The following is a 27,222-nucleotide window of genomic DNA, read 5'->3' as shown; positions in this document are numbered from 1 at the left end:
CAAGGCTGGCCCTCCTCACCCATGACACCCTGGCTGAATGGACGGCCAGGCCGTGCAGGGCTACTCAGTTCTAAGCCTGCACCGTCGCTCCCTCAGTGCGGCATTCCAAGTGAAGCCAGTGAAGGGAGACCCTCAATGGCAGATGCCCCAAGAGTACAGGTCACAACCGTAATGGAGAAGAAAGGACACAGGCCTGGAGAGGAGCCTGCCAGAGCCACCCCACTCAGCAGTGCCCGTGAGGGATAAACACGGGGAAAGGACTTCTCCAGCAGGCGGCGATAGCCCCGACCCCCTCTTACCACTGGCTCCCACCCCAGCATCAGCTTTGCTTTCTTGATGTCTGGTTTCCTTTTCTGGGGGTCATCCTGGGCTTCAGAAAGGAACTGAATTTCACTCCCACTACCTGAATTTAAGAAAAACAGAATCAGGAACCACTGAGGTGTGATTTTTATACGTGAACGTCAAGTCCCACCTGCACAGGAACATAGATGCAGACAGTATGATGTGTCCAAGTCCCCCTGCTCTGGCTCTACAGGCCTGAGCCACCCTGAGGTGGGTGAGTGGGCAGGCCCCACACTGCCCACCACCCTCAGCCAATATGGCCGTGCGCCCACTGCCCACAACCCAGGCGAGCCATCCTCCAGGCATGAACACCCTACCAGAGCCCCTCGCCTGCAGTCAGGCCGCCTAACGAGCAGCATGCAGGGGAGTGAATGTGGGCCAGCCCTGGCTAACACCTTACATGGGCCTGGCCACTGACACAAGAGCCACCCTGAGCCTACACAAACATGTCCAGCTACCCTGGACAGACCACACGCAGAAGGACAGAAGCCTGGCTGGTCCAGCTTCCTTGCTGGGCCCGCACCCTGCCGGCCAGTAGAATGAAGCCATCCCAGTGACTGTTGGCCAGGCCTGCAGAGGGAGTCCCCACCCCAGAATCTGGAGTGAATAAAACAGCTGCTGTCTGAAGCCACTGGTGTTTGGGGCCATGCGTCACACAGCCGTCATCCTGGGATTTAGACAAACTTCTCCACTTCAGCATGAGCACGACCCTGAGGATCTGGTCACATGCAGGCTCTGCTCTGGGACACGTAAGCAGGTCTGTGGGTCTGCACTTCTCACAAGATGGTGATAAAGCCGCTGGTCCAAGGGCCTCACTCGGGGTGCCAAGGCCCGGGGTCCAAGGTGAGCTTCCCCATTGGGGAAGGGTGGACAGACCCCCAGGGGAGACACCAGGGAAGAATGTAAACAGAGGCTGCTGAGATTTCTGTCTTAGGAAGACTATCCCCTGTACTATCTGACTCTTCTGGCTGGTAGCTGACAGCTCGGTGCCAGGACAGACCACCCCAGACACTGTAGCCAGCTAAAGTGGCGGTCTGGATGGGCCAACATCTTGCTCATGCAGTCTAGCAAAACCCATTCCAATATGGTTGTGTCTGAAACTCTGATTTCTTGATCAGCCGTAGGAAGCATACACTCCCTAGGCCAGGCTCCTGGGAGCCCCAGGACACCTGTGACAAAGAGTACAGCCCGTGGGCGTCAGCAGCCCACGGATAGCTGGAAACACACAAACTGCTCGTGGCTTAAGAGCACACCCTCTCTGGAGCCACTCCCAGTCTCCACACCGCCTGCTCCCTTGGCCAGGGCGGCTAGGACTGCACACGAACCTAAAGCTGCCCACCAGACTCCGTCAGAAGCACACAGGCCAGCGTTGCCCTCCTGCTCCCCAAAGCTCTGTGCACGTCATGGCCAGCATGTGGCACCAGACAGCCGTCACCTGTGGAGAACTGCTGACCATGTCACGTCTCAGGCACCGGGGACAAACGGACGTTCCCGCTACACAAAGACCTGCTGTCACCACAGGGACCCAAGTCAGCCCCTTCCCCTTCATCTTTCCATTACTTAAAGCATCTCATAACAGGGGGGGCGCTCCTGACCCAGTTCTGCTTCCCATCGAGTTCAGTCAGCGAGTGTTAACCATGTTACTAACTGACAGGCCAGCTTCACTCAGGGAGGCCCCTGTTCTACTCACCAACGAGGTTTTTGATGAGCTGAGCAAATTCTAGGATGGTGTGTTCTTCCGGGTTCCCCTGAGGAGGAGAGGGTCTCTGGTTAGCAGTGTCAACACAACAGGACACCACCACCCACGTCCTCCGGGGTGCTTGCAGGCTCATGAAGTCACCGGGCTCCCACCCCCATGAGGGTTCCGCAGGAGGCACAGCCGGCTGGGGGCTACACTATGCCTGTCCCCGCCTTAGCCTTGTTTGGGGGCATCTAATGGGGACATGTCCCCTGGCCCAGGTACAGGATGGTCTCCAGGTGCAAGGTTCTGTAACCGCAGTGTTGCTGGGCAGGAAAGCCTAGTTCTGCCAGCGAGCTCCCCCAGGACACTTGATACCCCGATGGGGCACCACGCTCACCACCTCAGTAGTGAAGACCCCTGAGCTCAGACACGAAGCCCAACAGAAATTAAATGTATTCAGAGTTGTGGGCTCCGGGCAGCCAAAAGGAGAGACAGGAACTGGTTGAAGGGGAGCTGACTTCTGGAGGGTTTGAGGAAAACCATTTTCTCCTTCTCTTCCTCCCCTCACACCTTCTAGCAGCCTCAGTCCCTTCCTTTCCCAGTCCTGCTGATCACATCATGAGAGACCACCATGAAGTCTGGCAACTAAATGTCCTAAGTACGCTTTTTTCTCAATCTCCTAGTTTCCTCTGAATCAATATGACAGAGGCAGGCAGGGTTGCTGTTGTTTAACTGCTAACTCATGTCCGACTCTTTGCGACCCCCGGACTGCACCCCGCCAGGCTCCTCTGTCCACGGGATTCTGCAGGCAAGAATACTGGAATGGGTTGTCATTTGTTTCTCGAGGGGACCTTCCCGAACCAGGGATTGAACCAGCATCTCCTGCATTAGCAGGCAGGTTCAATCCCATTACCACTGGGCCACCAGGGAAGCCCAAGGTTTACCATAAATATACGGAGAGTTTTCTGCCAGCAAGAACCAAAGACAACAAGCTGCTCTGCAGAGAAGCATGTCCTCCAGCACAGGGGGCAAAAGGCTGGATGAGACAGCAGGCTAAACCACCTCCCAATCCTGTCAGGAGTGGCTGGGGCTACAGGAAGCCAGACACAAAGCTGCCCGAGGCAGGTCTGGGCCATCCGCAGTCCTGGCAAGGGAGGGAAGCCGTCCTAATCCTTCACTTTTTATGTCCCTGGAAAGTGAGCTTTATAAAGACTAACTGTAGGAGGAGAAGGGGACGACAGAGGAGGAGACGGTTGGATGACATCACCAACTCAATGGACGTGAGTTTGCGCAAACTCTAGGAGACAGTGAACAGGGAAGCCTGAGGTGCACAGCCCATGGGGTAACAGAGTTGGACATGACTGAGCAACTGGACACCAACAAAACTGCACAAGACATATTGGGGAAAAGACATGCACACAGCCCCACAAGCAGCAGAGGCTTTGCGAGCTCCGAGACCTGGCCTCCAGGTGGATGGAGTCAGGTTAGTGTCTATTATGCAGTTCATCCATCCGTTGCAGACGCCTTACATCTTGGCAGACTCCTGTTTCATTCTGTTCTGTGATTTTGCCTCTAGTGCTGGTTAAGTGGCAAATAGGCGCATGCGCTAAGCTTGCTCACAGCAAGTGAACTGCAGCAGGAACTGGACTGCTAAGCGGGCAGTGGGCGGGGATGGACTCACCAGGTTGACGGGGCTGCTGACATTGCTGTTCATGAGTGCCACAAGGCCATTCACCAGGTCGCTGGAAAAGAGGGGAGGCCACTCAGGTGCCTGCTGATGCCCACAGGTGTGGTGCATCAGACATGAGCCACCTCCTGGGAGGAGAGATGGGACGTCAGAATAAAATCCTACATGCTAGAGGGCGTGGAGGATGCTTGAGTATTCTAGGAGACAAGGTGGTGTCAGGGAGCTGCCTTCTGTGGACAAGTGTAGGCAGACGACTGGACAGGATGGGAGCTGAGAGATGGGGCTGAGTTCCCTACATTGTGTATTTCTGAAATAGTTTAACAGTTAAAAAGTAAAAGTAGACACACATCCAAAAGAGATGGTATTTATGCAAGTTTCTGAGGAAAGACGATGTTTAACGTGAACCCAGGTAGTTGGCCCGTACAGAAAAGCGGATGGTTTTTAAAAAAATAAGCTCCCCTGCAAAAGAAAAACCCTCCAGTATGTGACTCCTATCCTGACAAGTCAGATAAAGCAGGCAACCCTGAGCGTTAAAACAAGTTCCCTGGCCCTCCAGGCCTCACCTCCCCCCGGAGTCCCCAGCTCCCAAAGGGGATGGTCGGGGTGTCTAGATGCTGCCAATGGGCTGTGAGCAACTGGGCCATGAGGGTGACGGTGAGGAGGCAAACTTCTGCTTACCAAGGTTTAGTTCTTATTTATAGAACCATTAAAGGGTGGTTCTGTCAAAAAAAAACCAAAGTGACTTTGTAAAAATGACACCTCAGTGCTACATAAGCACGGGCTAAGGCACGTCCCCCAGCTGTGTTCCTGACGAGGTTGTGAGGGACGCTGAACATGTGGCCGCCTGGAACCTCTCCTTCCTCCTCCATCACAACCAGCAAGGAGCAGGTTACTGTGCTCACCTCTGAAAAAAGATCTTAGTTGTCCCTCTCCTTTTCATTCAGGGGGGGAAAAAATGAGGGGGGTTTGCTATTTAGCAAACATTGACTTTCTAGGATCTTATTTACAACCAATGGGTGTTTTGGGAACATGCCTTAAGTCCACTCTGCTCTCGCAGATCAAGCACAAATGCAGATAAACACTCGCTGACCCAGGATGTTTCCTCTCTCCTAGAAATGAACACAGGCCCCTCCATCACTCTGGCGGTAATGACCACATCCCAACTCCCCCTCTGATGACACAAATGTCTCTGCCTGTTTGGAAAGACATTGAAAGCTGCCGTTCAGTAGCATCCATGAGTTTTTAATACTGAAATGGGGGGGGCGGTCCCCACACTAAGCTGGAAGGTGATGGAATCGTGTAATCATTCAGCGGAGGTGGAGATGGGGCATGCATCTTTTATGCAACAAACTGTCCACTTCTAAGGTCAGAGTTGCATGGATCACACCCATTTAACCTGAAGTTCTTTTAAAGTGTCATTCTGACAAAGCTACTTTTTAAGACAACACTGCATTGCCTCTGTGATGGGGTGAGGATGCAATCTGCCTACGAGAGCACCAGACAGACAGGACAGGACGTCAGTGCACAGGCTACCCTGAAACCCCAACAGTCACCCAGAGACTGGGCCATACTGCTTCAGGGCAAGCATGGATTTTGGAAACGGGTAACTTAGTTCAGCAATGCAAGGTCCCAACATTGTGCATTTTTATTTGAAATGGTGAAGTAGAAGAGTCTCAGTTTCTTTAAACTAGCTTATTTAAAACAGCCTGGCCCTGGTGAGCTGATCATCTTGGCCAAGCCTTGAACAAGGTAGAGTGGAGGCCAGGAAAGCTCGTTCCTCCAAGTTTGGGGAGGCTGGGGGAGCCTCGTGTGTCAGGGCCCAGAGACCCCAGAAGCAAGACCAGCAGACAGCGCAGCCCCATGAAGAGACATTCTGCCCAGAGGGTCCCCAGCAACACTCCAGTGACCGTATCAGGGTCTCTCAGGCTGCACACTGGTGTCTGGTCAGTGAGGGGCACACAGACTGTGCAGAGCGGGAGCAAGGCACATCCTGTCCTGGCTCGGATAGAACGCAACCCATGCATCACGTGATGCTTAAAAGACTTTTAACCATCAGCAAAAAAAAAAAAAAGCACCTGAGAGGCTACTTTAAATGATTTCATATCTGATGCCTTTGAAATAAGAGTGTGTTCTGACTGATGTCTTATTTACTGCATAGACTCTCGAATATTCCACAAGGTGGTATGGCTGGAGGAGTCTGGGGGCCTTGATGAGGCTGTTAGAGGAGATTCAATGTGACTAAGATGCCAAGATCCCTGAGAAGTGCGCAGACGGTCTGGGGGAGTGGGATGGAGATGTGTCACTAAAGCAGGAGGTACCTGATGCAGACACGCCCTTCCCCCCAGCATAGTCCCCACACTGACACGGACCTCGTCCATCCCCTCATGGCTCTGGGGTCAAGTGCCCTGACCTGGAAACAGGCTGCTAGGTTGTGCTCAAATCCCTTCTTAGAATATTTGGGCAACAAAGTTGGCCAGTGACAAGATGGTCTCAGGCACTTTGCCCTCCTGGTCAAAATACGAACAGGTGTGAGAAAAAAACACCACTCATTATATACTTTGACTCACAACTTTCCTCTGGACTAAATGTGAAAATTCACAAACACTTGCAGGAAAAAAAAAATCTACAGTAGTTACATGTTTAATTTTTTCTTTCTTTTAAGCCAGGCAAAAGTTAGGGTGACTGCCTGGGTCGGGGCGGGGCTGGGGGCCACCTGCCACCACTTCCCCTGACAGCACCCCTGGGGTGGCCACCAGGAGCACCAGGAATGGCGTTTCCTAGTGGACAAGGTACCAGAACACACAACTAGCATGTGCCCAGTGATTCAGGACACCACAGAACGATGCAGGATTCACCACCTCCTGGCACATGGGAGAACAGGCTGGGAGATGTAACTGCTCACACAATGACTCTTAGAACCTAGACGGCACTGTAAAACTTGTCACCAACCAAACTGGCTGACAAAAAAGCTAGATTGAGGAGGATGACCGAGAAAATGGTAAATATTACCTGTGAGATAATTCAACAAAGTTATTAAAAATGCTTTTAATTGCGTGTAGTTTTGACACCACATTCCTTGACAATACGACACTCGGCCTTATCTTTCTCTCAATGAGGACGATCTTGTCCACCCAGGAGGCCATGTCCACAGGGTCTGATTCCAGCATCTGCAAGTCTGCTGGATGCAGAGGCCAGCGCCTCACCGGCCTGACCTGGAGCCCCCGGTGACCATCAAGGCCAGTGGGTCTGCCGACCAGACACTAGGTGGCAGCAAGGGACCAGCCTGTCTGGCCTCCGCTCACAGATCCAAGGCACCCTCGAGGAGCAGAGCGGTCAGTCCCGCCCGAGGCTGGCCAACTCAGATGGGAGCTGCGGCCAGCCCGGGGTCTTACCTGACGTACTGGAAGGCCCTCGTCTGCGATCCGGATCCATACACCTGCGAGGAGACAACAATGAGGGTGCTGAAACCACAGACCGGGACCTCAACCCTGATCCAGAGGCTGCGGCTCCAGGCCCTGCCAGGTCACGTGGGTGAGGTTCCAGCCGCATGGATGACACCCCAGGGTCCCACTGCAGGAGGGCCTCCACCAGGCACCTTGAGGGGCCCTGAGTACAGAGACACCTCCTCAGGGCCCCTCCTTCTGGAAGGGAGACGCCCCAGGGCCAAGAGCATGTAGAGAGAGATCTTCACAGGTAGACCCTGCACCCAAGGCACCAGGGTGTCTGTGGCTGGGGAGAGGGTGACCTGACCCCGTCCTCAGTCACAGCTCCCATGAGCTCCCTCCCTCCCTCCGAGGGCAGCGGGGATGCGGGATTCAGGGCCAGCTCCCCCGGATGGGACGCCCTTACTCTGAGCCCCCTGGACAACATCCCCACACCCGCCTGCTGGCCACGCACCGTGAGCGGCTCCCCCTGCAGCGCCTGCAGGATGAAGTTGCTGACCACCCGGCCATCGTTCATGTGCATTCGGGGACCGAAGGTGTTGAAGATCCTGGCCACGCGCACCTCCACACCCTCCTGCAACAGAGAGAAGCTGAGCCCCATGCCCACAGCTGCAGGATTCACCACTGCCGTGCCTCGTGGCTCCTCCTTCCGGACGCAGGGCCTTGCCCTGCACACATCGGATGTGTGTGCTCTGTAATCAGGCCTGGAGTCTGTAGAGTCACCCCAAACTCACAGGAGCCCCGGATCCCACTGCTAGGAGGCCCTGGCGTGAATACACTGCAGAAACCCAAGAGGCAGTTAATCGGGGCAAGAGGAAATGATGGGTGTACATTTTTTGCCTCAGTAAATAAGTATCTATTTTCTCAACAAGCATCATGTTATGCATCTCTTTCCCAATCTCTTTCACATAATGTTTTGTGTAAATTGATCACTCAATAGAGATTTAAATGTCAGTGAATGTTTAAGAGCTGATTTGAAGGAAAGTAAGACAGCACTTTGTCCTGGGGAAGGACCACATTATACCTATATCCCCTTCTGTTCTGCTGAAAAACTCATCTATTTAGTGAAAAACCAGACCACCTAGCACCTGATACAGGCAATTGGCTCAATGCCTGAGAAGATACACACATAACACTGATCACAGCAATGGGAGTCCCACATGGTGAGATTGCAGACCTTCACTCTCTTCTGCACGTGTTTCCAACGTTTCTATTTTCATTACAATAAACATCTATTACTTCTGTAATTGGGGAAAACATACTTTCAAACATGTAATCAGGAAAGTATGTATTTTTTAAACCCCAAAAGCCTTCTGCAACCTATTAATTTCACAGGCTGCTTTGTCAGTGATAACTGTTTCTATCACCTACTCTGAATCAGTGAACTCTTAGGGCAATCCATCATCCATCAGACAACAGACATGTGTCTCCTGGACCGAAGGGTCCCCCACCAGGAGCAGGTGAGAGCTGTGGAGAGGGGGGGACCCACACATGCCCCCAAGCCCACAGCGCAGGCCTTGCGGGGGGACATTTCCAGACAGCCGGGACGCACTGCTCACCTGGGCAGACACGAGTCCTGGGGCAGATGTGCTGACAAGAACCCACAGGTTACTTGGCACTGTTGGCCCAGACCCCAGGGTCATAAAAATTGCTGAGACTGTGTCCACGGGCAACTCCTAGACTGGACACCATGACAGGGATCAGTCTGTACGCTGTCCTCAGGGGGATGCCCACTGTCACCCTGACCACCACGTGACTTCTGCACACAGGCAACATCACCTGCTGGGGTCCCCAGTGGGCAGCCCCGGCAGGCAGCACCTGCAGCAGACGCGCTGGGCAGTGAGTGACACCTCCCGAGGGCCACCACCCAAAGGACTCCCAGTGGGCACATTACAGATTTTCAAGAGAGTGTGACTCTCTCAAGACCTGTGCGTGGGCCACAGGTCCTGGCACACAGTCAGTGCTCAACAAATGCTGGCTATGCTGCTACTAAATACCCTTAGTTATCATGAGCTCATACCTTAATACGTACACTTACAACATTAAGTTACACTCCTAGTTTTTTTAACAGAAACTGAAAGTTCAACAAAAATGTCCTGTTTGTGTACCATCTTTATTTAGCTCCGTAAAAGCCAAGAAATATGAGCACAAAAGAAGACAGCCTACAGTCTACAAACTTATCACACAATAAAGTGTAGTTATGTCCCCTCACGCACTCGAGTTAGTGTTCTTAGGGACCAACATACACGGAGGCTGTTTCGGGGAGACCATTTTAACTTTTGCTGTCAAAATATTCTGGGCTCAAAAATGATACAAGCAGCACTGACAGAACCAACTACACTCCCATGTGTAAAACGGACAGCCAGTGGGAAGCTGCTGCGCAGTGCGGGGAGCTCAGCCTGGTGCTCTGTGATGACCAGGAGGGGTGGGGTGGGGCGGTGAGGTGAGAGAGGCTCAAGAGGGAGGGGAGATATGTAAACATACGGCCGATTCATGTTACTGTACAGCAGAAACTAACACAACATGGTAAAGCAATTATACTCCAGTTTTAAAAAAGGATGACATAGAAAAAAAAAAAAAGATGACATAGGTATGTCTTTTCTAAAACTGATTAAAATAAATGAATAATACAAGTCAATTGGCCTAGATAAACTTTGAAAGCAATTAGTTCTGCCAAGAAACATGAAATATGCAGAAAAATGTAAATACCTACATCAGCACAAGGTTGGTCCTTGGGTCTTCAACACTTGTAAACGTTAAAAATATAAGGAAAAAAAGTCTCTGGTAATTGCACCCCTCCCCCAAAAAGAAACAAAGTGTTTAGGGCCTCCCAGGCCAGCCCTGAGTTCTTGGCACTGGGTACCCAGGCAGCGCCCACCCCACCTTGCACAAATCCCGTGGCCAACTGAGCTCCAACTGGGCCAGGATGATGAACCCTCAATCCAAGGCTGCTCCCAGGATGGACGCCCGCTAGCCTCTCAGTCTCAGAGATCTCGTCTCTCAGTCTGAGAGAGAGAGGCCTCTCTGTCACAGAGGCCTGCCCTGAAAACACCTGGCCACAGTCATCTACCTACATGTCCCTCCAGGAAAGAGTATGTCAGTGAGGACCCCAAAACTGATCAAGAACAACAGATGGCCTAGCTGGGGCCCCATCTGGACATCTCGTTGGTGTCTGCACAGCCTTCAGGTGGGCGGGACAGGGCCTGTGAGCAACAGCTCATGGCCCAGGGCAGACAGAGGGAAGCCAGGTGTGAACCCAGACCCCTACCCCTCAGCTGGGAGTGAGCAAATCCATAACACGGAAAGATCCATGGGCAGGCCGCAGCACAGGGTGACTAAGGAGGCAGGGACTCAGAGGGTGAATAACAATCCCTAAAGACGCCCATGTGAAAGCAAAAATGAAGTATACCCACTAGATCACAGAAAGAGAAGTAAAAAGTTAACAAAAAAAAAAGTGTCCACCCACCAGGAGGCTTTGAGAAAACAGAAGCACTTATTATTAACTGCTGGTGGGCGGTTAGTCATAAAGCTGATCCAGCCACTCCAGGGTCTTCAAAACCCAAGGCTTCATTCCCAGAAATCATTTTTTAAAAATGAGACATGGGAAAGGCTGTTGACTGCATCGTTAATTTATGACAGTGGGGAACCAGGGAACCCGTCCCTGGACAGGGTCAACCACGGTCAACTGTACTTGATCCAGCGGTGACCTGTCTACACCACCAGCCCCCAATACCTGCTTCATGTAGGCATAGCACATGGTCTCGGCGACTCGCTTCCCTTCATCATAGCAGGCTCGGGGTCCTATGGGATTCACGTGGCCCCAGTAATCCTCGGTTTGTGGGTGGACTTCAGGGTCTGCAGGAGGGAGGGGGGCGGTGGTAGAAGAGGAAGCACTTTCAGAACCTCCCTTTGTTCAAATTCACATATTTTACAGACAATGGATAACGATGATGCAAAAGGGAGTTTGGGAAAGACCAGGATCAGCATCTCACCTGGAGAGACACCTATCAGAGGGGATTCGGGATTTCTGCTAAGGGCGGGGCAGGCTGGACACCCACAGAGAGGCCCTGAATGCCTCAGATGACCAACAGAAAATGGGGGGCACAGACACCTGCTCTGCAGCTGGCACCGGTGGGGTGGAAATGCCAGAGGTTCACGACCCAGCTTCACCCCCTCACAAAGCCACTTTGCTACTACAGCAGTGAGGGTGCAGGGGACACATCATCTCAAACCCGTCCCCCCTTCAGCATCGGGGGGGCCGGCACACCAGATGGGGTGCCTGCAGGCACCACTGTTGGAGCAGACCCGGGGACCTCTGAGAATTACCCCGACATCACTGACAAGCTGATGTCAGAGGCGAGATGCTAAGTGAGGGTAGTAGGGGGCCGTGGAAAAGACATCCGAGACAGGACAGGGACCATCAGGACACTGAGACAGGAACAAGGACACGGCCTCACTGCTTCTGGGTCACATGATACAAAGGGCCTCCTGGTACCGCGTGGGGACCTGCCAAGCTCTGCAGAGTCTGGAGGTGGGAAGCACCTCTCAATGCCCCTTCCTGGAGCTGGTGGGAGGTGGGGTGCTGCCTGGACTTCAGAGTTGTGGGGGTGCTCTGCCTTGCCAGTGGAGGCAAAGAGCAGAGCCGCATCATCAGAACTGCACCTTCTATGATTTTTTTCACTTGGTTCCCTTATTTATTTTTTTAAAAGGCATCTCTTCCCACACTGCCCTCTCACTTCCTGGCTGTGACAGCAACGCCTGGAGAAAATCACACTGCATTAGCATCTGGCTTCTGCCGCATCCACTAAGTGGTTCTCCAGAACCCTGCACCAGAAGGGCCCTCAGCTCTCTCTGAAGGCTCCCATCCTCAAGGTTTGGGGCGGGCAGGGCAAAGCAGGCGTCAGGGTTTTCTAGCTCCACCTACTTAAGCCTCTCTCAGAACCTACCCTCAAACAGCGGAGGCAACCAGCACACATTTGTCTCCCCACCATCTGTCTCCTGACCCCTGAGCTTCCGGGGTTTGGATAGCGGAGGGGATGGGGGTGCTGATTTCACTAAAGAGCAAACCCTCTGGCTAAACCAGTGAAGCCTCCGTGATCTGACTCCTGAGGTGCCTCTGGAGCAAAGACACTTCTGTGGATTTTTAAGTGGCCGCTGCTCGTTGGCAAGGGGACATAACCCAGTCCTGGTAGGGGGAGGTCCTTCAGCAGGAGAAAAAGGCTCACCCCACCCAGAGGAGGGAACACCTTGGCCACTGCCCGCTGGAGAGGAATAGTCGGGCGGGCCTTCTGGAAATGAGTCTAGACTCGCTGGACCCTTCTCCCCACTGTTGTGACAGGAGCCAGCTGTCCAGGGGGCTGGAGTGATACCCACTCACCTCCGTACACCTCTGAGGTGGAGGCCAGGAGTAGACGGGCCCCAACTCGCTTTGCCAGCCCTGTGGAAACACGACAGGACACTGTCAGCTTCAAGGAACAAGGAAAACAAGCGTACAGCCAATTTAAGGAATGTTTTGGTATAAATGGTATCTGGCCATCTGGGCATTGTAAGTTATCCACTCTTACTGCATCTACTTTGGAATCTAAATTCAAACTGTAAGAAAAGTACAAATGCACTCCCAGAAACACGGCAGTTAGCTGGACATGTGTGACTGTAAACACGGCCAAACGCACAGTCTGTGGACTTTATTATAAGGTATGACGTGGGGAATTTTATAAAGATTCCTTTACCTGAACGTGGCAACCAGCACCCCATCAGGTAACTACCCCCACCCTCGCAGGCAGAGGGCAAGGTCCTTCGAACCCTGCCACTCTCTCCCTTGATGGTCAACCTTCTCTCCTCTGCTCCCCACGTGCCCCGGGCACCTCCAACTGTGCCCAAGACAGTCTCCTGTTCAGGTACCTCTGCCCCACTCCCTCTTTCCTTTGAGGTCCAGCTTCCGCAGTATCTTCTCCAAAGTAACTGGCCATGTCTGTGTCCAGCTCTGACCCCTTCTCGCCTTCACCCCTCCCAGCAAAAATGGACTAGAGTATTGTCACCTGCCAAGCTCAGGTCAAGCTCTAAGACAGCAGTCCCCAACCTTTTGGGCACCAGGGGCCGGTTTAATGGATAACAATTATTCCAAAGACGCGGCAGGGGTAGGGGGATGGTTTGGGGACAATTCGAGCACATTACATTTATTGTGCACTTTATTTCTATTATTATTACACTGTGATATATAGTAAAATAATTACACACTTTGCCAGATGCAGCTTAGCTGTCACTTGCCACTCACTGGCAGGGTTCGGACATGAGTCTGCAGCTGATTTATTCTGGTCTCTGCAGTCAGACCTCTCTGCCAGTGATACTCGGTAACTGCAGCTGCTCCCCAGCACTAGCATATCACCTCAGCTCCACCTGAGATCAACAGGCAGTAGAGTCTTATAAGGGGCTCTCAACCTAGGTTCCTTGCATGTGCAGTTCACAGTGGGGTCTGTGCTCCTATGAGAATCTAATGCTGCCCCTGACCTGATAGGAGGCAGAGCTCAGGCGGAAACGTGAGTGATAGGGAGTGGCTGTAAATACAGATGAAGCTTCACTCGCTGCTCACCTCCTGCTGTGCGGCCCGGTTCCTAACAGGTCATGGACCGGTATTTCAGGGCATCAGCTGTGGGAACCTCTCCATCCCCCATGGTCACCAAGTACCCAAGTGTAACCTCATCTGACCTACCCCCTGTCAGTGGACAGGAGGGAGCATCCTGTAACAGGTGGGAGGAAGGTCCTCTTTCTAAATATTGTGAGCATGGTAGCTGTTTCTGCACTACCTCCAGCTCCACGTGAAGGCGGGGTGGAGGGCTGGAGAGAGCTGGGGGCAGGTGCGTGCAGTGCTAAGAACAGGGTGTCTCCACCACATGCACCTGACGGTCAGGACACCAGTGCCCTCTCTGAGTTAGAGAAAGCGTCCTTCACTTCCCGCAGAGCCTGCTGCCCCGAAGGTTTTCTCTAAAGAGACCGCACTCCCCTCCCAGCTGCCCCTTTCTCAAATTGAAATGCAGGGCTGTTTCTCAAACCCAGTTACAAAATCTGCTTTAAATATTCCATAATTAAATCCACTTTTCACTTGACATTTAAAGAAGCAGTTCCTCTCTTCACTTCGCACCTAATCAAAACCCTTGGTCTTTAAACCCATGGAAACGGAAGCGCCTCTGACCTCAACCACCCAGTGCACGTGGTCCATGCTCCGGATTTGTCTGTGGGCTCAAACACGGCCACCTGGGGTGGTGCTCAAGCTCACCTTCCACTTCCAGGGTGAGGCCTACAGTCAGTCTGGAGCTTAGTTTCCTCAACCCCACGAGGAGGTCCTCCCATCCCCAACCCTGTGGGCCCAGCCCACGCCCCACCTCACATCAGAGCCAACAGTGCCCCTTCCAGCCCCAAGGCACGCATGCCACAAGTAGGGGAAGTGCAGGAGGGGCAGGCGGCCACCAGGAAGACAGGGGATGTCACTGAGGCAATGCAGACCGATTCCCACAGTGATGGACCCCCATGATGAGTTGTGACGGCAAATCCAGTCACCCTGAGAGCATGCATGGGGAAGAGGGGCTGAAGAACAGAACTGACAGGATCCAACGCCTGGTCCCGACACCCTGACAGCCTGCAGGACGAAGGACTGACTCACCCAGCATGTTTAGTGTTCCGATGGTGTTGGTCTTCAATGTCTTGATGGGATTGTACATGTAGTTGGGAGGCGAGGCAGGAGAGGCCAGGTGGTAGATCTGGTCCACTGTGAGGGGTGGTGGGAGGCAAAACACACCTGTTACTTTCAGGGAAAACACTGGAAAATGCGGACCTCTCAGAATTGGACGGTGTGAAAACAGTGCTCATGTATCTTTCACCGAAATTCTACTCATCACCTTTCATTCTTCTTAGAAACTAGTTCACATATATGAGACTGGAAGAACTTTAAACAGAAACAAAGTCTGATCACCTGGAACAAGAGCATGCCAGGGCCCCTCATGTGGCCTGTTCCCCTCTACCTAGAATTGGTCTCATCGCCAAGTGGACTGCTCCCTGAGAAGATCTATCTGGATGAAGTGCTCAGACTGGAAGGCAGACTGAGTTCTCAGATATGGAGAGAAGCATGAATATCAAAATGAGCAATATTTTCAGTTTATAAAAACAAATCTGACACAAAGGGTAGGAAAGTGTGGGAGATGAGAGAGCTTTTGCTCTGTTTCTACTTATCCTGCATATAAACACCAGATCTAGAGGTGGTTTTAGAGCCACCAAATAGCGAAAACATCTGGATCCCACATGACTCCCCTGGCACAGAGGTAATGCTTTAATATCTGTGCCCTCGACCTCAGAAATGAATGAATAAATAAAAATTGAAAACAACATATGGAAACTCTCAAGGGTGTCCAAATAGCCAAAATAACTTTGAAAAAGTGCAAAGTTGAAGGACTCACATTTTCTGATTTCAAAACACAATACAAAAGCTACAGTAACAAAAGGGTGTGTTACTGGTATAAAGACATAGAGACCAAAGGATTGCAGTAGACAGCTCACAAATAAACCCTCTGTGTACAGTCACAAGATCTCTGACAAGGGTGCTGAGCCACACAGTGGAGAAAGGACAGTCTCTTTGACAAATGGTGTTGGGAAAACTGCACATCCACATGCAAAAGAATGAGACTGGACCCTGATCTTACACCACACACAAAAACCAACTCGAAACAGATTAAGAGCCTAAAATAAAAGACTTAAAGGAATAAAACTCCCAGAAGAAAACACAGAGAAAAAGCTGCATGACACTGAATTTAGGAAAGATTTCTTGAATTTGACACCAAAAGTAAAGGAAACAGAGCAAAAATAGACAAATGAGACTAGGTCAAACATTCTGCCGGGATCAAAAGACACCATCAACAAAGTAAAGACAGCCTACAGAATGGGAGAAATACTTGCAAATTATATGTGATAAGCTAATATTCAGAATACATAAAGAACCCCTAAAATGAACAACACAAAATCAACCAACTTAAAAGATGCAAACATTGAATATATTGATACATCTCCTAAGATGATACACAAATGGCTAATAAGTGTATGAAAAAATGCTCAATGTCACTTAACAGAAACATGCAAATCAAGACCACACTGGGGTACTGCTTCACAGGGATCAGGATGTCTACTACCAAAACCCCCCCAAAAAATTAACAAAAGCTGTCTTCAAGGATGTGGAGAAACTGGAGCCCTTGTGCACTGCTGGTGGGAATGCAAACGCTGCAGCCACCATGGCAATGGGGCATTACCTCAGAATATTAGAAATGGAATCAACATAGGATAAGACATTCCACTCTTGGGATCACAGCCAAGGGAATGAAAGAGCAGAGTCTCAGAGAGATACTCGGCACTCGCACGTGCATTGCTTATAGTAGCCAAAAGGTGAGAGCCACGCAGGGTCCCCGCGCAGACGGCCCAAGAGGCGAGAGCCACGCAGGGTCCCCGCGCAGACGGCCCAAGAGGCGAGAGCCACGCAGGGTCCCCGCGCAGACGGCCCAAGAGGCGAGAGCCACGCAGGGTCCCCGCGCAGACGGCCCAAGAGGCGAGAGCCACGCAGGGTCCCCGCGCAGACGGCCCAAGAGGCGAGAGCCACGCAGGGTCCCCGCGCAGACGGCCCAAGAGGCGAGAGCCACGCAGGGTCCCCGCGCAGACGGCCCAAGAGGCGAGAGCCACGCAGGGTCCCCGCGCAGACGGCCCAAGAGGCGAGAGCCACGCAGGGTCCCTGCACAGACGGCCCAGTGAGCAAAGGACTGCCCCCCCGCCCCTCCTGGGAGGGCTAAGGCATGCTCTGTAACACAAGATCTCATGTTGCCTTAAGCAGTGTGTCCTTCCTACGGGGACACGTCCTGCCTGTAACAGTAAGGCCCCAGTGCCTTCACCAGTCACTGACAGTCTCCCAGAAGGAATTATGGGCAGGACAGGGGGGAAACTTCAGAACAAGCGTAAAAAATCAGTCATGAGAGGTGCTAGTAAGATACCATGAAGCATTAATAACCAAGGTGAACTCTCACCACCCAGGAAGAAATGCTCAGAGCCTGCCCACTGCGTGGCACATTGCACCCAAACAAGCATGATGTTCAAACCCCTGAGCCAGGGGAGGGCGACCGGCGTGGCGATCCATCCGTGCTGGCTGCCGGCCGCCAAGCGACGCTCCCGCCACCCTGTCCCATGAACAAGCCGGCATGCTGGAACGGCAGCTGGGAAAACAGGAGCCTAGAGAAATGAGCCCGAAAGAGCTCAAGTTAAAGTGTGATTAAAACAGTAAAACCAACTCGAGTTCTCCTTTCTCACATAATTTCCTTAAATAGTTTCAAAGTAATGTTCTTGGCAGGCTGTGGGCATGTTATTTTTATGCTGGGAGGAAGACGGGCCCACGGTGGGGTGGCCACAGCGCACTGGTCCTCCTGTGAATTCTGAAAACTCAGGCAGTCTAACCCCAAATGAATGAATTCTGCACATGTGAGACATAGATAGAGAAAGAAAAAAACACTCAAAACTAACAGCTCTTGAGATAATTCAAAATTACTGCTCAGAATCCATACCAAAAAAAAAAAATCAGGTGCTATCTCCTACCAAAGGGGAAATCCACAGAGAGACAGACAGAATATTTACATCTTCCTGCAGTATTTTTCTTTTTACCATGTTTTTTCAACCAAGTTCTCTGCGTGACCTGTGTCAAACCTCTGCCGTGTCACGGCCACTCATGGCCACATGGCACACACAGCCTGACCACTGCTCCCTGACACCAGCATCTGTGGTGGAAAACAGGGTTTAAGAAGATACACAACTTTTCAAAGTGTAAAGACCAAATTTCTCTTGGCATGGAAAATTAAGATTGGGATTGTGCCTTGACTTCGTATCAAATAATACTGACTTAATGCCAAGGGGAGGCTGCCTGCTTGAGGCCTGGCCCAACCCCGGATCAGCCACCAGCTGGCATGCCCCCCGCCCCCCACAACGATAAAAGGCGGCACCCAATGTGCTGGCTTCCCTGGAGGAATTCCATGTTACACGGAGGGTCTCTGAGCTCCACAGCCTCTGCGTTCAATGCTTACACTTGCACCATCACTGCAAGTGGGAAAATTTCTAAACTACTGAATATAATTCTACAGAAACATTCCAATCTGAGGGGCACTCTTCAAATGCCCACAGAAACACGGACCCAAAGTTCTCAGCAAATGCCGTTTTCAGTCCCACCTCTTGCCATCACCTGGCAGAGTTGCGGGGTCGGGGGGCTGGTCAGGTGTTGACAACTCCCCCCCGCCCAGGTCTCCCCTTGGATTCCTCCGCCTGGTACAAGGAACTAACAGAAAGGGCTCAGCACCCAGGGCTAACAGCCCACCTGACACACATGTTCAGAGAGCTAGCAGTGTCCACCACAAAGACGTACCAACAGTGCCAGGACACAGCAGTGCACATCGGGGTCACTACCGTCATCTGCCTGTGGCTCTGGGCCCCTGGATGTCCTCCCATGGCGCCGTCAGGGCCAGGACCCAGCTCCCCAGACACCAGGGCCTCTCTTCTGCCTGCTTCCTTCTGTGCAGACACGCTGCCCGTGAAGCGGGGGGACAAGCTCTCAGGGAAGCTCTGGGGAGTCACAGGCTACACACATCCCAGGTGATGACAGCAGTGACCTCACATCCGTACTGGGCACTTCCCGAGCCACGTCCACTTCCTGGACGGCCAGGTGCGGCAAACAAGCCCCGCCCCCAGCCGCACGGGGTAACGAAGCTGTGCTATGTTCACGCCATGGGGAGATGCTAACAGCACAGAGCAGGGGGGAGACAAGCCTCTGTAAAAAGACCTGGTGCAGCCACACAACAGAACACGACTAAGTGCCAAAAAAATGAAAATAATAATAACATAATAATGAAGTAGCACTGCGTGAATGATACAGAAAGATCACCAGGATACAAAAAGCAAGGGGGAAAAAATTCAGAGCAACACAAAAAATGCTACTTTCTCTACTGTGGGGAAGAATCATGAATACCTGCTTGTGTTAACTGGGTCACAGAAGGAAATTGCAGATGAGCGAATGTGAGGAGCAGTCTCCTGGAGTGAGGTGGCAGGCAGAGGCAAGAGGAAGACTTTTTAAGGAATTTCTTTTTAATTTCTTTTTTTAAAAATGAAACATATAATTTATATTGCCTATTAACCATACATTTAATCTAAAAAGATCACATTTAAAGAAAAAATGATTAGATGCTAATAAGAACAGAGAGAGCATTTTTGGATAAGAGGATCAATTTTCTATTTTCTTTTTTATACTTTTCCAAATGTTCTGTAGCATCTGGGTATTACTTTTATCACTAGGAAAGAATCATCTTTTGAAAGGGGAGAAAAAATGAAGATTCTCTTCTATGTAACTTTTAAAAATTTTGTTTATTTTTAATTATTTCTTGCCTTTTAGTTATTTAATTATTTCTGGTCTTTGTGGATGCTCAGACTTAGCTGCTCTGCAGCATGTGGGAGCTCCCCAGATCAGGAAGCAAACTTGTGTCCCCTGCATAGAAGGTCAGACTCTTAACCCCGTGACCACGACATTCTATCTCTCAGCCCCGTGACCCTCCCATCTCTGCCGACTCCACTGTACCCATCCGTGTCCTCTGCACACGGATCAGAGGTATTTAAACAGTCATTCTGGTAACTCCATGTCCCTGCTACGTCTGCTCCAGGTCTGATGCTGGCTTTGCCTCTTCAGACCGAGTCTGTACCGTGGACGTGCACCATGCACCAGGACCAGTGGGGATAAACAGGCTGGACACAAGCTGCGCTCGCTGCCCTGCAGCCCTCGGGGTCAGAGGCTGACCCCCTGGGACCTTGGTGTGGTCTCCCTGGTTGTCCCTGGGTTTCCCTAGAGACTCTTCCTTACCTAGGCCTGGGGCCCTGGGATTCCTCTGGTGCACCTGTTGTCCTTGGGGTCTCCACTGAGGGGCGTGGGGAGTGAGGCGGGGGGAGGGGGTCCCAGGATGGGGTCTCCTCATTGTGAGCCTGGGCTGGGGGCATCCATCCATGTTAGTCAGGCTATGGGGGGAGGTCTCCCCTGAGGAGCCTTCAGGGGAGAACTGGGTTTTCTGGGTGGATTTTTAGGAGGGCTCGTCCCCCCCGGCCCCCTCGCTGGAAACCTGTCACTGAGAACCCCCTCATGGGGCTCCTGGAGGGGAAACTTAACACAAGGGCCCCCGACCCCCAGAGCTGAGGCTGGGACTTACAGCCCGTCCACACTGTCCCAGCACCCGGGCAGCTCCCACTCACTTCCACCCAGTCGGGGTTCTGTGTCCAGCACCATCTTGGGATCCCAGGGGCAGGGGTCTCTGTCTCCTGCAGGAGCGGAAAAGGCTGCCGGCCATCAATCTGCTCATCTCCCAGCTGTGAGGACAGGAGGGGCTACTCCAGGCTCCCAATCGGTCAGACCAGAAACCTGAAGTCCACCCGCCCACGAAGATAGTTCCTTCCTCTTCCAGCTCATCTTCCAAGGGGCTCCCCCTCCCCTCAGGAGCATCTGATCAGCTCTGAGAGCCTGGTCACCGCCCGCTGTCCTGTCCCTAGGGCCCTCTCCTGGGACAGACACCTGCCTGCGCCCAAGGTGACGTCCCCAGCCACAGCTCAGCGACCACCGTCCCAACGGCCTGGCGTCCACCCCACAAACCGCACACACCCTCCACTGGCCCTGGCTTTTCAGAAACCTCCCATGTCCTGAATGGGTTGGGGGGTGGGGTAGGGGAAGAATAATTCACTTTACTGCTTCCAGAGCCAGTCTGCAGGGTAGATTCAACATCAGAAGCTTAAACGCTGTGGTGGGTAAAATCCAGAATTCTTTTAAGGCCATAGACAACCTGATTAAGTTATTTCAGTGATTAAAATTTCTTCCAAAGCAACAACTTTCTTTCCCAATCCTCTAATCCTGACAATGCAGAGGCCTCTGTCGCAACCCCTGTGACAATAAGGCTTCCTGTGTGACCATTTCATAACTCATCACCACAAGGGGGCCCAGAGGCCACTGCGCCCGCCCAGACTCGAGCCACCCCAGTTATAAGCTCCTCCTCCACATGGACCACCCCGTCCTAAGTCCAGACAAAAGCTACTTTCCCACTGGAAATAGGAAATCAGAATAAACCACAGTGGTCACACTTGAAAATAACAAGATGTGTGCCGAGAAGAAGTTGGTAGACCTCTGCTGGGGAGATGAAGATCAAGTGGTACCCCTGGGACCCTGTAAAAACCCACACAGCATGCCAGCCTGGGAGACAGACAGACCAACAGAGTCCCACAGAATGCTTGTCCCACAGAAGAACATTCCTGCCCTGCTGTACATATCAGATCGACAGCCATGTAACAGGGAATCCAGACCGCTCCCCAATCCAGTCTCCATCACAGAGGCCAGGGTGGTGCCCGAGATGTGGTGAGACTTTCCAAAACCAGACAGGGACTCCACACGACCGAGTCAGCCACCCAGCCGGGGGCCCCATCGCGCCCGCCCGCCCACCAGGCACCGACCGGCACTGCAGCCCTGGCTCACCCTCGATGTACAGTGGCTCCACCACGTCGTGGTTGATCAGCTCGAAGTTCTCGTGGCCGATCCAGTGCTCCACGTTCCTCTTTCTGCCGGTGAAGAAGTTGTCCACCACGGTCACTTCGTGACCATCCATCATGAGTTTGTCTGTGAGGTGGGAACCCACAAAGCCTGCACCCCCGGTTACCTGCGTGGGGACAGGAGAGGAGAGGACGGTGATCACTCTGTATAAGGGATGTGTACCAGTGTAGCCCCTACTGAACAGGGGAGGGTGTGTGGGTAGAGGGGTGTGCGTGCGGGCAGGGGAGGGTTTGTGCAGGCAGGCTGTGGAGGTGCGGGTCCTCTGACTCCAGAGCAGGGACTTGGACCTGTGTACGTCTAGGCAGCCTGGAAATCCAAACTGCCGCCAGTAAGTAATATGGAAAGTAGCAGTTATAAGTTCAAAGTGCACTCTTCGACAGAGAACCTGACATTACTAAAAGATCCTTGTTTTATATGGGTGGGACGCTTAGCATCACTGCTATTGCTAAGTCGCTTCAGTCGTGTCCGACTCTGTGCGACCCCACAGACAGCAGCCCACCAGGCTCCCCTGTCCCTGGGATTGTCCAGGCAAGAACAGTGGAGTGGGTTGCCATTTCCTTCTCCAATGCATGAAAGTGAAAAGTGAAAGTGAAGTTGCTCAGTCGTATGGGACTCTTAGCGACCCCGTGGACTGCAGCCCACCAGGCTCCTCTGTCCATGGGATTTTCCAGGCAAGAGTACTGGAGTGGGGTGCCATTGCCTTCTCCGTTAGCATCACTGATGGGATTCTAATTCTTTTAGAATCACTTTTGTAAAAAGTGACCAGAACATGCGTCTATTTGGTGAACTACCAAAAAGGATGTCATATTTAAACTGTATGCAGAAACCTCATAAAAAGCTACGCCCTTTCAAGTTGTTCACAAGAACAATATAAGAAGCAGTAGATACTGTGTGCAGACCAAGGCCCTACATGAGTAAGTTGCACTGTTTGGTTATGCGCTGTCAGAGACCCAGCCGAACGGAAGTGGGGCAGCTTTGAATGACCACTGGAGGCCAGAGATCACCAGGAATGTGCTTCTAAAACAGACACCCAGAAAATGGGAAAAGGCAATCATGACTGAAAAAAAATTTAACTAATAAAAAGACTTGATCCAGATAATGTAAGCAGAGGGGGCTAGATAAAGTACATTTTGTTTTTGGAGGGTAGGAGCAAAAATAATAAACTGATGGAAAATACATTCTCTACTCATCCTAGTGACCCATCTCACCTTCTCCTCCTTCAAAATTCACATTCCTGTCACCCTCCTGTTCCAAAGTGAAAGAATTAACAGTAGAGAGAACATGTACTTTTTACCTAAGGAGAAAGCATCTTAACCTCTAGGTCTGTGGTTGTAAAACATTTACTCTGCATGAAGTCCTCTGTTCGTAGAAAACCTGATGTGTCTTTCCAGTGTTTATCCCAGGTGTGAGCAAAGTTGCCTGGGGAACAGGGGAGAAGGCTGACTGTGGCGGGGGTGGGGGGGCGGGGAACGACACACCAGCCCAAGAAGAACCACCTGCCCACCATCGGAGGATGTGCTCAGATGAAAATACAAATGTGAAGGTTTAGAACATGCACAACCAAGAAGCCCCTCAGCCTCCCATCAGTTGCACCTGTTCTCTGTCGGGAACCCTGTATTCTACTCCCCTTTGCTTCAGGAAGAGAACCGACATCTGGGGGCTGGAGTTTTGGGCCAGTAGCCCTGGATCCCTGAGAAAGACAACATCAGCTTGTCCTCTTGATTCCATAGTCTGTCCACTTGTCTGGGGTGCGTTTTACCTTCAGTGCTCCTACATTTTCATCTATACACCTGCACGGTGATTTGTAAAAACAGTTTTCTACAAAAATTACTAACTTCCAATCTGGCTCACCCTTAGTGCTTGACTCAGGTGAGGCTTCATTGTGTCTTACCTCTGTTTAATCGCATTTTCCCAGTTTCTACATTAGTAAAATTACATCTTTTCAGAAGAAATTTAACCCCTCTTAATGTAACTCTATATCGATATGCAAACACTTCCTAAAATAAGATGTCCCATGGCATGCCAACTTTATCTCTGCACCTAAAGTAACCGGGTGAGACCTAGGAGCCAGCAGAAAAGCAGGGTGTTAAGTCACACAGGACAGCCGCCAACATCTCACTACGCTTAGTGGCGAAGAAAAACTGCATGAAGCACCTTTGTTACTGTTCAGTTGCTAAGTCATGTCCGACTCTTTGCAACCATATGGACTGTAGCCCACCAGACTCCTTTGTGCATGGGATTTCCCAGGTAAGAATATAGTTACAGTTCAGTTGCTCAGTCCCATCTGACTCTTTGCGATCCCATGGATTGTAGCAAGCCAGCAACCCTGTCCATCACCAACTCCAGGAGCCTGCTCAAACTCACATCCATCGGGTCGGGGACGCCATCCAACCGTCTCATACTCTGTCGTCCCCTTCTCCTCCTGCCTTCAATCTTTCCCAGCATCAAGGTCTTTTCCAGCAAGTCAGTTCTTGACATCAGGTAGCCAAAGTATTGGAGCTTCAGCTTCAGTCCTTCCAATGACTGTTCAGGACTGATTTCCTTAAGGACTGACTGGTTTGACTTCCTTGCTGTCCAAGGGACTCTCAAGAGTCTTCTCCAATACCACAGGTCAAAACAATTCTTTGCTGCTCAGCCTTCTTTATGGTCCAGCTCTCACATACATACATACATGACTACCGGAAAAGCCATAGCTTTGACTAGATGGACCTTTGTTGGTAATGTCTCTGCTTTTTAATATGCTGTCTAGGTTGGTCATAGCTTTTCTTCCAAGGAGCAAGCGATTTTAATTTCATGGCTTCAGAAGTGGTAAAGAAAACACCTGCCAAAGCAGATGTGGGTTCAATCTCTAGATCAGGAAGATCCCCTAGAGAAGGAAGTACCTTAGCCTTTCTTAAAATAGATTAAAGATTTTTTCCAGAATAATTCCTTTCTATCTCAAGTACTTAGGTTTATGTAACACAGCTACACGTGTGTGTGTGCTAGGTTGCTTCAGTCATGTCTGACACTTTGTGACCCCATGGACTGTAGCCTGCCATGCTCCTCTGTCCATGGGATTCTCCAGGCAAGAATACTGTAGTGGATTGCTATTTTGTTCTCCAGGGGATCTTCCCAACCCAGGGGCTAAGCCCACATCTCTTACATCTCCTGAATTGGCAGGCAGATTCTTTACCACTAGTGCCACCATGTAACACAGCTGGGCGGTTATAAAATGTTTCTTCATCCCCTCAGGCAAGCATTTCAAATGGAAACAGAATGGGCAGAAGCTTGGCACTCAGACAGCTTCCTCAGGCCTCACACATGGAACGGATCAGGCCCTGCACAGCTCCGCTTGCCTCTGCGGTCCATGATCTCAGCCCCACACGCTCCTGTGGGAGCCAGCAGGGTCCAGCTCAGGTCAGCACCAAATTCAGGCCTCACACAGTTCATCAGCAAAAATAAAAAAAAGTCTGTTGGAGCAAATCTCTTCTTTGTGCTGAGGCTTCAACAATTACTGAGAAGGCTTTAAGTTTCAGTGGCCATATGCCAGCCTTGGGCACCAAATGACTCTGAAATGTGGCTTAACCAATGAGGTGGTGAAGAGTGAAAAACACTAAGCCTATTGACTGTAATTATACGGAAAGTGAAATTAATTCCACAGGGCTCAGCATTGACAGGAAAACCATCCCCCCTGGCAGTGACAGGAACCCATGAGAGGCTATGCAGGGCTCATATATCAGCACAGAGTGTCAGATTTTCTGATCACTCTGACGGGTGGTAGCAGGAAGATTAGGAAAATCAGCTTTTCACTGATGTGTCTGTGGCTAAGTCACTTCTGTTATGTCCAACTCTTTGCAACCCCATGGACTGTAGCCCGCCAGGCTCCTCTGTCCATGGGATTCTCCAGGCAAGAATACTAGAGTGGGTCGCCATGCCCTCCTCCAAGGGATCTTCCTGACCCAGGGACTGGACCCTCTTATTGTCTTAGATCGAACATCTCTTATGTCTAACCTGCATTGGCAGGTGAGTTCTTTACCACTAGCACCACCTGGGAAGCACCACCTCTTCACTGATGTCTCTCCCAATCTGTGCCTAAAGGCTTGCATGTTTTTGATATGATAGAAAAAACCCAGAACACAAGTATACACAGGCTTCAGAGTCTGCTCGCGGTGAGATTTATGGAGCCACTTGAACAGGTAGGGACCTTCTGTAACTTTTAAAAGAAAAGGGAGGTTGTGTGGGGGAAGCAGATTAACTCCGAGTCACAAGTGTCAACTCTGGTGTCTGGGACACATGGTCCCTCAACAGAGATGTTGGCTATGAAAAGACACCTCTGCATCCTAACCTTTCATACGTCAAGGTCACAGGTCAATCAGGTGCTCCACATACCTGGTCAAACTAGACAACGACAACTGGTGAAAACTAACTCCAGAACCCAATATTTAAGTCTTTGGATTTTGTCCTAAGGTAAACGGCAGATGAAGAAACCATTATCCAAGAAAATCCACTAAAGTTCAATCTGGACACAGGAGCCCCAGCCCACTCACTGCCTCACCATCCACCCCCACCCCCACACCCCCACCCCGCCTCCACCAGTTCAGGGCAGGTGAGAAGGTGAGAATCTCAGGGATGGCCAAAAACAGGGGCTCCCAGTGACAAGATTTGGCATCTCACTGGGGAGGGCAGACCCTGCCTCCAGCATTTCTCATTTCTGGTCCCCTCTGGTCTGGATTGCTGACCCCTGAGCCTGGTGGTCAAGTGCCCCCTTTCCCCACCCAGCTCCCACCTGCACCCTAGAGCAGAAGCTCCTCCCCACTCCCACAAAAGGCTGTGACTCTGGGGCCCTGGTCACCCCTGCTCAGCCCCCATGTGGCCTAGGGGCGAGGCAAGAAGATCAGGGGCTACTCCTCCTGCCCGACTCCCTGCCTGCAAGCTGGGTTCACTCCCTCCTCCAGCTCCAGAGGTTTCCCATCAGGTGGCTCAGAGACTGTTCCCTGGGGACAGAAGGAGTCAATAAAAAAAGAGAACAAAGCTGTCCCTTAAGGAGCTGACTTTATTTGGAATAAAGGGGGAAAAGTTTAAGCATAAGGGGGACTGGGATGGAGAGCAGCAAGAGGGGCTGGAGCCCCACAAGGACAGCTGGTTCAGCAGGCAGACCCGGGAGAGACCCTGGAGCCCCCAGGGTCAGGACAAACCTCCACAGCTTGGCTCAAAGCACCCTCTGCAAAGGGGGGAGAATTTAACTGAGGAGGACCAAGGGACAATTTATTACGTGAGGTCCTGATGAAAGGACAGACCACAGCACAGGCCAGCTACAGGAGCCTAACAGCTGCTGTGACCCCGCACAAGAACGGCTCAACAGGGCCATCAGGGGAAGAAACAGTGACAAAGCCCATGCTGGGACCACCTTCCAGGGTGACCGTGTCCACGCCCGAGGCTGCAGCCTCTGACGAGC

At 51.6% G+C, this 27,222-nt stretch overlaps 1 protein-coding gene across 2 annotated transcripts in view; it reads right to left on the bottom strand.

Moving 5' to 3' along the window:
• UXS1 (UDP-glucuronate decarboxylase 1) overlaps window positions 1–27,222 on the bottom strand; it is a 55,765-nt gene that overhangs the window by 1,953 nt on the left and 26,590 nt on the right. For both annotated transcript variants that reach the window (XM_020886005.2, XM_020886006.2), the window contains exons 6-14: window positions 21,714–21,894; window positions 14,811–14,915; window positions 12,531–12,590; window positions 10,887–11,008; window positions 7,608–7,727; window positions 7,103–7,146; window positions 3,705–3,765; window positions 2,033–2,090; window positions 300–403 (exon numbers count right to left, since the gene is read on the bottom strand). In XM_020886005.2, the coding sequence (XP_020741664.1) occupies window positions 300–403; window positions 2,033–2,090; window positions 3,705–3,765; window positions 7,103–7,146; window positions 7,608–7,727; window positions 10,887–11,008; window positions 12,531–12,590; window positions 14,811–14,915; window positions 21,714–21,894 (855 nt within the window). The remainder of the gene's footprint in view (window positions 1–299; window positions 404–2,032; window positions 2,091–3,704; window positions 3,766–7,102; window positions 7,147–7,607; window positions 7,728–10,886; window positions 11,009–12,530; window positions 12,591–14,810; window positions 14,916–21,713; window positions 21,895–27,222) is intronic.

Source organism: Odocoileus virginianus, chromosome 2, assembly GCF_023699985.2.
Source record: "Odocoileus virginianus isolate 20LAN1187 ecotype Illinois chromosome 2, Ovbor_1.2, whole genome shotgun sequence".
Lineage (NCBI taxonomy): Eukaryota > Metazoa > Chordata > Mammalia > Artiodactyla > Cervidae > Odocoileus > Odocoileus virginianus.
Note: the sequence above shows the minus strand (reverse complement) of the source record. Positions and strands in the feature narration are given on the sequence as shown.